This window comes from Prionailurus viverrinus, chromosome B1, assembly GCF_022837055.1.
Source record: "Prionailurus viverrinus isolate Anna chromosome B1, UM_Priviv_1.0, whole genome shotgun sequence".
In the NCBI taxonomy this organism is placed as follows: Eukaryota; Metazoa; Chordata; class Mammalia; order Carnivora; family Felidae; genus Prionailurus; species Prionailurus viverrinus.
This window is the reverse complement of record NC_062564.1, coordinates 133,139,497-133,150,360: the sequence shown is the minus strand read 5'-3', so window position 1 is coordinate 133,150,360 and position 10,864 is coordinate 133,139,497. Positions and strand designations below refer to the sequence as shown.

Sequence of the window (10,864 nt, the reverse complement as noted above, 5' to 3'; positions counted from 1 at the left end):
TTCACAAAAATAAATTCAAAATGGATAAAGGACCTGAATGTGAGACAGGAAACCATCAAAACCTTACAGGAGAAAGCAGGAAAAGACCTCTCTGACCTCAGCCGTAGCCATTTCTTACGTTACACATCCCCAAAGGCAAGGGAATTAAAAGCAAAAGTGAATTACTGGGACCTTATGAAGATAAAAAGCTTCTGCACAGCAAAGGAAACAACCAACAAAACTAAAAGGCAACCAACGGAATGGGAAAAGATATTTGCAAATGACATATCGGTCAAAGGGCTAGTATCCAAAATCTATAAAGAGCTCACCAAACTCCACACCCGAAAAACAAATAACCCAGTGAAGAAATGGGCAGAAAACATGAATAGACACTTCTCTAAAGAAGACATCCAGATGGCCAACAGGCACATGAAAAGATGTTCAACGTCGCTCCTTATCAGGGAAATACAAATCAAAACCACACTCAGATATCACCTCACGCCAGTCAGAGTGGCCAAAATGAACAAATCAGGAGACTATGGAGAGGATGTGGAGAAACGGGAACCCTCTTGCACTGTTGGTGGGAATGCAAATTGGTGCAGCTGCTCTGGAAAGCAGTGTGGAGGTTCCTCAGAAAATTAAAAATAGACCTACCCTATGACCCAGCAATAGCACTGCTAGGAATTTATCCAAGGGATACAGGAGTACTGATGCATAGGGGCACTTGTACCCCAATGTTCATAGCAGCACTCTCAACAATAGCCAAATTATGGAAAGAGCCTAAATGTCCATCAACTGATGAATGGATAAAGAAATTGTGGTTTATATACACAATGGAATACTACGTGGCAATGAGAAAAAATGAAATATGGCCTTTTGTAGCAATGTGGATGGAACTGGAGAGTGTGATGCTAAGTGAAATAAGCCATACAGAGAAAGACAGATACCATATGGTTTCACTCTTATGTGGATCCTGAGAAACTTAACAGAAACCCATGGGGGAGGGGAAGGAAAAAAAAAAAAAGAGGTTAGAGTGGGAGAGAGCCAAAGCATAAGAGACTGTTAAAAACTGAGAACAAACTGAGGGTTGATGGGGGGTGGGAGGGAGGGGAGGGTGGGTGATGGGTATTGAGGAGGGCACCTTTTGGGATGAGCACTAGATGGGTGTTGTATGGAAACCAATTTGACAATAAATTTCACATATTAAAAAAAAATTAAAAAATCAAATCAAATCAAATCAAATCAAGACAGGGCGTAAGCAGGAGGCATTAACCTGGATGTGGATTTCCACATGGCGGGGCCTTCAGACCAGGTCGCTCAGGTGCCACATCAAAACGACTGGCTCCCTGGCTCCCAGATGAATTCTGAGACCACAAAGTCTGGAGGGACCCAGAGCAACTCTCCGGTTGGCTACAAGACTGATGAATTGCAGCTTTACACTAATGTAAATGACAGGATGGAGGCTAGTGGTTCCTTTTATCAGAAGGTGAACAAGAAATTGGAGACCAATGTTAATCTGGCCTGGACAGCAGGAACTAGTAACACTGACTTCGCAATAGCAGCCAAGTATCAGATGGACCCTGACGCCTATTTCTCCACCACAGTGAACAGCTCCAGCCTGACAGGGTTAGAACACATTCAGACCGTAAAGCTAGCTGTCAGACTGACTGTGTCAGAGTGATGCTGTCAGCTCTGCTGGATGGCAAGAATGTCACTGCTGGTGGCCACAAGCTTGGTCTATGACTGGAAGGCAAGCATAATCAAAGGCTATACAATCATTTCATTTTAGACTATTTAACAGCATAGCTACCCTCAGAATTTAGTGTAACTTTTAATGTTTGTCTGGAATGCAACAATGCTAAACATCATGTTGAACCTAATGATTCCACTTTAAGGTGTTACTCTTTCAGAGGTACAGAAGAAACCCAACTCCAAATGAGATCCTTTCAGCTGTGGACTTGGGGGGAACTTGGTGGCCTCTAGAAATGTCAGGTTTTTTTTTTTTATCTAGAAACAGCTGCTAGTGGAAGTTGATAATTACAAACTGTCATTAAGTAAATGAATGAAATTGTGACTTCCTGAGAAGTGAACCTTAGTTTCCTACCCCATGAAGGAGAGGCTTGTTGTTTGATGGTGTGTACAAACTCATCTGAAAGAGACTTTTTTAGACAGATTTTCGTGACCTGTTTCCACCCCAGTCCATCACTTCTTTTACACCAAAAATAGTCTGCAATGCATGGTAGCTGAGTTTTTTGTTTTGTGAGTGTGTGTGTGTGTGTGTGTGTGTGTGCACGCGAATGCCATTTTGAGATAGAGGTGGATGAAGCCAGTAATTCAGGACTTTATCTCCTTTCATGTTGTGTTTTTTTGCCCTTGCACCAGATGAAACAGCTTCTAAGAGTTCTAGCTGCAAGCAGAGAAGAGTCTCTGTGACTGTAATCACATGGTGACATCATTCAGAATCTAAATTGGACTTCTGTTATATTCTTGCCACTCGGTTTATTTTTTAGCAGTTTAACCGGTGATTTTAGAGTCTTCCATTTTGGGTAGAATAAGATCCTCCTTTAAAATGCTATAATTAACATAACTGAAAGTGAAACTTGAACAAAATATTAGAACCTCAAAAAAAAAAAAAGAAATTGAGTTGGAAACAAAGAGTGATTATTGACGATACTCAAAGGGGTTTAAACTGGGGATTAATGCATACGGATCTGTATTGTAGAGATTCTTTGGCACCATTTTGAACAAGATTAATGCTAGAAGATCCCAAGAAAGTTAGAACAAATTGGTAGCTATTGCAGCCATCTAAACATTATTTCAGTTATGGAACAGTATTAATTCAGAATTAATTCAATTTCTTCACACAACCCCCATAAAGTAGGTGTGACCATATGCCATTTTACAGATGAAGAACTCAGTGAATAGAGAGTTGCCAAATGGTATACAGCCAGTAAGTGGAGTCATGTTTCACACCCAGGCAATCTGTTAATACTGCATTTTTAGAGCCTTCGGGAATAGGGGTGGAGTGCTGTACTGGAGGTGGGGTTAGGGGATACAGCCCATTACCAGGGCAAACTTTCTTACAAATCCCCTTTATTTTATTTTTTTTAATTTTTTTTCAACGTTTATTTATTTTTGGGACAGAGAGAGACAGAGCATGAATGGGGGAGGGGCAGAGAGAGAGGGAGACACAGAATCGGAAACAGGCTCCAGGCTCTGGGCCATCAGCCCAGAGCCCGACGCAGGGCTCGAACTCACGGACCGCGAGATCGTGACCTGGCTGAAGTCAGACGCTTAACCGACTGCACCACCCAGGCGCCCCACAAATCCCCTTTAAATATCTTTCTCTCTTCCTAGAGTTTACACTCACTCTGGCTGCTAATCTCTCTGCTCTAAGGGCTATTGCTGTCACACTGCTTTTCTTGAGAACTTCTTCCTTCTCCTGCCTGGCTGTTTATATTCCACTTAGCTCTGAGAATGTGACCCCCGTACTCCCCTTGGCCTAAGCACCCTCCTAGGCTAAGTGAAATCTCCAGATTTGACGTTTTTTTTTTTCTGAAGAGAATCAAACCCTGCTTTCAATTCTGGAGAAAGTGGATAGGAGGAGAAGTCTAGGAACTTGAAGGCATTAAGATGTTGTATTTGATTTCGGGTTTGTTTATTTTTGTGGTGTCTCAGAGATATTCAAGTAGAGATGAGAAAAGAAACCACAGGGAGAGAAGCCAGAGGTTTGAATTTTTTCTTTTGAAAATACTTATTAAGTATTTGTTTGCAAACACTTAACAGGAGTTTTTAAATACCATCTCCCTGGCCATTACCTCTAGTATTTTGGAAGGCAGCCTTTGTACACAGCTAGATATTTTTTCTAAATAACTTTGAAAAGCAAACTAAACCAGTGAGTCAGTGGCCAAGTTCTAACAGTCTATTATTTTTAATATAGGATTTTTTCCAAAGATAGTTTATAATACATGTTCTGAAATTTGCAATTTCCTCAAGTTTGAAGACCCACATAGGGACAGATGTCATAATATTTGTACAAAAAATTTGATAAATACATGTAGGTAAAGGTTGTATTTTTTTATTTTTAATGTTCCCAATAAAGAAAAGTTGCATGTTTACTAAAGAGAATATAGAATACAGAAGTTAAAAATGTATCATACCGTCATATATAGCTTTATGAACATTTGTGCATATTCTCTTCCATATTACTTCCTTCTTTTTCTTTCTTTTTGATTACTGTATTTCTTTTATTTTATAATTTCAGTGTTTCTGGTGTTCCACTTCAAACATAGCCATTTCTTCCTCATAGTATATAAATTGCTACTTAAAAAATATGTATCTGTCGGAGCACCTGGCTGGCTCAGTCAGGGGAACATGTGACTCTTGATGTCAGGATGGTAGGTTCAAGCCCCATGTTGGGTGTAGAGATCACTTAAAAGTAAAATCTTGGGGGGCCTAGGTGGCTCACTCATTTGGGTGTTTGACTCTTGGTTTCAGTTCAGGTCATGATTTCATGGTATGTGGGTTTCGAGCACCTGCATTGGGCTCTGTGCTGATAGTGTGGAGCCTGCTTGGGATTCTCTTTCTCCCCTTTATCTCTTTACCCCTCCCCTGCTCCCGCACATGCATGTGCTCTCTCTTTCTCAAAATAAATAAACATAAATAAATAAATAAATAAATAAATAAATAAATAAATTATTTTAAAATATATATATACGGGTACCTGGATGGCTCAGTCAGTTAACTGTCCAACTCTTGGTTTTGGCCCAGGTCATGATCTCATGGTTCATGGGTTCAAACCCCTGCGTTGGGCTCTGCACTGACAGCCTGCCTGGGATACTCTCTCTCTCCCTCTCTCTTTTCCCTTCCCACGCCCATGCTCTCTTTCTCTCTCTAAAAATAAATAAATAAACTTTTAAAAATTAAATAAAAAATAGATATGCTTTAAAAATTGTAAAGGTAATACATTCTCATTACTTTTTAGGAAGTCATGCGATACAAAAGTATATAAAGTCAAAAACATAAGTCACCCTGCCTTTTCCCAGACCTATTTCCTGAGGAGGTACCTCAAATGAAGTTTTGATTAAATACTCAAGCTTTTACAAAAGTAATTCTTGGGGTTAATTTTTCCCCTCATATCTGTAATCTAAGTTAATAAAAATATATTTTCTCTAAAGTGTTGTTATTGATTTCTTTTCTAACTTTTTTCAGATTACTTTTTTGTGCTATGTTTTAAATAATTATGTATGATGAAATGTTGCTAAAACACTGGAATGTCAGTTCACCTTGCTGTGAATGAGTTGGAGGAAGATTTTATACCAAGGATATTGTTGGATTATAGTCATTCTTTGAATAGAGGCTAATTATGGCTTAGATTCTCTTCTTTCTTCACCTTTCTGAAAAAAATAAATGTTTTATTATGGGATAATTTTAGATCTACAGAAAGATACAAAGATAGTACAGATGATTCCTATATACACTTCACCCAGTTTTCCCTAATGTTAGTATCTTTTATAACCATGGTACATTTGCCAAAGCTAAGAAATTAACACTGGAACAACACTATTAACTACAGACTCCATTTGGATTTTATTAGTTTTTCCATTAATATCCTTTTTCTATTCCAGGAACCAATTCAGGATACCTCACTGCATTTAATTACTTCATCTTTTTAATCCCATTGTTTCATTGCTCTCCAAGAAAGTTTATGGGAAGAGAAAAAGGGGTTAGAGATAGCACATACTGACACATTTGAGATCATCTTAGCAAAATGAAGCTATAATCATTGGGGTTTTGAGATTCTTGGTGGATGTTATTTTACTTAGTTATCCTGCCTTCTTCAGGCAGAAGTATTTGAGCTGTACCAAATGTCATGCATGAGTGGAAATCTTCATGGCATAATTTGAGAGATGATGTCAGACATGACTCCATTCTCAAAAATATCTCCTACCCCACCAACCTTCACATGGAAATTACAGCAACAGGGATTTGATTACCACTCTGGACCACAGATACCTCCATATATCTTTATTAAAAGTGCAAATCCTCTGGGGCGCCTGGTTGGCTCAATCAGTGGAGCGTGTGACTCTTGATCTCAGGGTTGTGAGTTCCAGCCCCCCACTGGATATAGAGATTACTTAAAGAAAAAAAAATCTTTTTAAAAAAGTGTATATCATCTTCACATTAATTTATCAGGTCAGTTTCTTTGGTGGGTTGTCGGGTAAGCTGATATAAGCGAACAAGCTTGGGTAGGTATGTAAAGGAGATGCTCGAAGACTGGTTTGGCCACATAGGGAACAATGCAGAACACATTCAAGTTATGGTGTCAAAGGAAATCAGAGTATACTTGTGGGCACTGAGAGCCTAGCGGTGTGTATATAGGGGTAGTTGGAAGGCAGGAAACTTGGAGAGAAGGAAAAGTGAAACTTTAGAGGAGAAAATAAATTTCCTCCTGATGTGTGAGATGTGATAGGAAAAGACAAATCCAGCCTTCTTCATACCTTTCCTGCAGCTGAATCAGTACTATGCAGAACGTAATACAGGGAACACCTGTATTAGAAAGCACCTGCTTTAAAACAATAGTGATTCTCAGACCCCAGTACCAAAAATTCATTTAGTAAGTCTGGAAGAGGGCCCATAATCTGCATTTTAAACAAGTTCCCCCGGGGATCTTATGCATACTAAAGCTTGAGAGCTAAGTTCTAGGCAATTTCTCTTAAAGGGTAAAGACTATATCTGGCTTATTTTATTAGCATCTTTTTTAGCACCTAGTGCTCAATACTCAGTAAACCTTGAATTGAACAGCTCAAGTGACTGTATACCAGAAATGTGAATGTGTTTTCTCTTAATCTCCATGGATTTGGACAACTGGTTTTTTGAGTCTTTGCTTTTGTATGGCCAGTGTCTAGTCCTACTTCAGCTAAAAAGCATCTTAATCCTTTTCTTTGCTTCCCTGAAGAAACTACTTCCCTCCAAGCATTACATTATGTAGTTTAGATAGAGTTCAATCTAATCCCCAGTTCCAGAAGTGGGAATGTTATCCAGGCCACCCTTCAAAGTATAAGGAATTCTCCTGGCCACAATAATTTGCTTAGAGGTGTGCATACAACTGAAGCCGAGACAGGGAGTCAATCCTAGCACTATAATAAACTCTTTCTTCTGGGAGTGTTAAACTGTAATCATATAGCTTGAAGTCAACACAGAGACTGCCTGAGAATGAAGCCACCAAAGAAGAAAATGGAGCCAGGGATGCCTGGGTGGCTCATTCGGTTAAGCCTCTCTTGATTTTGACTCAGGTCATGATCTCACAATTAGTGAGATTGAGCTCTGCATGGGGCTCCCTTGCTGACAGCATGGAGCCTGCTTGGGATTCTCTCTCTCCTCTCTCTTTGCCCCTCCACCACTCATGCTCACTCTCTCTCTCTCTCTCAAAATAAAAACACTTTTAAAAAGATAAAAAGAAAAGAAAATGGAACCTAAAGATTGATGAGAAAGACAGTATGCTGAGGACATCATTTGAGTGCCTTGATCAAGCCTTGCCTGAAGTTTACAACTTGAACTTCCAGGTACTGGGTCAATTAATCCTCTTTCTAATTTAAACTAAATTGAATTGGCTTTCTCTTGCTTACAGCAGGAGTCCTGACACATAGCTTTTATATTGCCCTCCACCACTTGACATCGTGAGTGAACAACTTTGAGTCTTGGGCTCTCCCTAACACTCTGACAATGCTAAATATAATAAATATAATTTCACAACATGGCTCAGGCCTGTCAGACTTCTGTATTTCATTTGCATGGGTGTGATTTATTTATTTACCTTTTGCATTGGTGTGATTTAAATTCCATCAGAGCAGCCTTTATATAGTTCTGAGCATGAAATGAGTGCTCTATCAAGTTAGATGGGGGATATTCTAGATGTCATCTTTCCCGGAAAATTTCCCTGACTCCCACACTTCCGTATATTCTAGGTTAAGAAGATCTCTTTTAGTTTCTATGCTTACCCTTATTCCAGCCCCCCTTTTCCTGTTGTAATTGTTTCTTACCTGCTTTCCCAAGTGGAGTTCCTCTTGTCTTTTTTTTTTTTTTTTTTTTTTTTTTTTTTTTTTTTTTGTAATCTCCAACACCCAGCCCAGTGCTTTTGCACAGAGTAGGTACTTGACATACAAGTATTGAATGAATGGATGAATAATGAATGATGACAATTACACAAATCAGGGGAAACTTATTCCTTTCCCCATACTTTCACTAAGAAAGCTGCAGCAAATCAGTAACTACATTTAAGGCTTCTGCTTATCGATCTTTTTGCCTTATCTTCCATTCTATGAGCATGCAGAGAAGGACATTGATCAATTATTCAAAAGCTGGCCACCAGGTGTGAAGGGTTGAAAATATGGAAAATAAAGAACAATTGAAGAGGCCTGGAAGTTATCTCGGGAAAGGAAGATTTGGAGTAGAAAACAAAACTGTCTTCAAATATTTGAAGTGGGTGGGAACCAGGGCAATAATCAGGCCAATAAATTCTGAATGAAGTTCTTCTACAGTAAAGAATTCTAACGATCAGGGCCTCAGGACTTCCTTGAGCTCCCCATTCCTGAGGGTAATCCTGTAGAGCCTAAATATCATTTGGTGGAGAATCTATAGAACAGTAGACAGTGGGGGGGGGGGGGGGGGGTGTCAGGAATTCAAATACCTGCCTTTACAAAGGTCTTCTGCCACCCAGAGAACATTACGTTTTAGAATCTTTTTTAAGAATTCTAAGAATATTAGGGGCACCAGCATGGCTCACTCAGTTGAGCGTCTGAATTCAGCTCAGGTCATGATCTCACGATTTGTGAGTTAGAGCCCCACATCTGGCTGGCTGCTGTCAGCCCAAAGGTCGCTTGGGATTCTCTGTCCCCCTCTCTCTCTGTCCCTCCGCAATACATGCACTCCCTCCCCAAAATAAATAAACACTTAAAAAATAAATGAACTCTAAGAATCTTGGAATCTTTTAAGACTCTTTTTTAATGTATATATAATTTCACTAAACCTTTGCTCCTTGTATAATGAAACATTTGCGGATGAAGAATTGTATCTTCCTTCTGTTCCAGTGCTACACTGATGGACAAAGTGTTTTTGTAGCCCAAATGCATGGCTTTGCATTTGGTTAGAAATGGGCTCAGAGCATTGGATTATCCTACATATGTCCTGCATTCTAGTCAACCCCAATCTTAGGACTTTATCAGTGTAAACTTTGCTCAAGTATGTGTGCATGTTTGTGTGTGTTTTTGGGTAATTTTTGCTTATCATCCTAGGTGGTGACTGATTAATTAAGGATGCAAGCTCTCCTGTAAGAACCAAAGGCTTGGAAAAGGGTAAAGACCACTAGCATCAGGATCTCTCAGGATGTTTCAAAAATGCATATTCCTAGTTTCCACCCAGACTTACTAAATGAGATTCTTTGGGGGTTAGGCCCAGGAATCTGCATTATAACAAGTATAGGGGAGGAAAATGAATTTCCCCCTACCTTTCTGAGTTCTTAGCTGAGATCACTGTAACAAAGGATGGATTGACAAGAGAAGACCAAACAGGAGGTTGCTAACATGCATATTTCACATATACCCTTGGGAGATTCCAGGGAAAAAGGAATAACTCACAGAGGTAGCTTTAGAATTTGGACTTACATACCATTTTTATAGGGAAAGGAAGAGGGAGATGCAGACCTTAGAGGAGAGAGCAAATTATTTTTAGCAAAGATGAGTGGGCGTTTAGAGGATGGAAAGTAGGATACTTTATGACCAAGTATGTCTGGGTGTGCTATCAAATTTAATCTATCCTCTCCTGTGAGCAGAGTCAATCCTCCCTGGGTGATGAAACTTCCAGGAAGGAGATTTATAACAACTGAACCCCTTTTGGAGGTGCTGTCTTTAGGCAGATAAGGGGAGTGGGGAAAAGTCTTTCCATACATCTCCCTGCATTTGCTGTTTGCAAGTGCTTACAGCCCAAAAGAATCAACAAGCCAAAGTGGCATAATTTGTGGTGACCTGTCCCAAATTCCTACAGACATATTTTGGGGTGGCATATTGTTACCCTTCACAAGCAACCCCAGGTACTAACTGTGAATGCTGAAGTTTGAGGCGCATGACTTTAGGAGGTAGCGGGACAGTGAGAGGAACTTCTTTCTCCTGAAGACGAAAGTTCTCTTTTTGGGTAAAACCACTCTGTTCTCAAATGTCAAATGACAGACTGTCCATTAGGGAATAGGTCAATTGAATTTTTTCATTGCTAATTCTCAGAAAATATATGACTTTAATTAAAATTATAGATACCCAATTATATTTTAACTATTCATGTGTTGAAAAGATATTTAAAATTATATAATCATACAGTTCCATACATGTTAAATAATGCCTTTGGTTTAAAAAGAAATCAGGGACCACACACCATACAAAAGGTAATTATGTGAAGGTGTGGAAGTATTATCTGACCTTATTTTGCAATATATATATATATATATATATATCTTAAAGCATCATATTGTACACCTTAAACTTACATAGGTTATATGTCAATAATATCTCAATAAAGCTGGGGGAAAAAATCAGAGGAAAAAATCAGCCTTGACCTATTTAGAGTCTTCAAATAATATTATTAATTAATATTTTCTTTTTTTAATGTTTATTTATTTTTGAGAGAGAGAGTACATGCTTGGGGTCGGAGGGGGAGGGGCAAAGGGAGAGGGAGACAGAGAATCTGAAGCAGGCTCTGCGTAGGACAGCAGAGAGTCCTACGCAGGTCTTGAACTCACAGTCCACAAGATCATGACCTGAGCCAAAGTTGGACGCTTAACCAACTGAGCCACCCAGGCTCCCCACATTAATTAATATTTCCAAACATTTGTATGATA

The 10,864-nt window shown here is 39.3% G+C and overlaps 1 protein-coding gene across 1 annotated transcript; it reads left to right on the top strand.

Annotated features, from left to right (window-relative positions):
- The first annotated feature begins 1,270 nt into the window (after window positions 1-1,270).
- Window positions 1,271-1,660, top strand: LOC125163572 (voltage-dependent anion-selective channel protein 1-like). The gene has a single exon (XM_047855520.1). It carries the CDS (start codon window positions 1,271-1,273, stop codon window positions 1,658-1,660), a length of 390 nt encoding a protein of 129 aa, XP_047711476.1.
- Window positions 1,661-10,864: the final 9,204 nt, after the last annotated feature.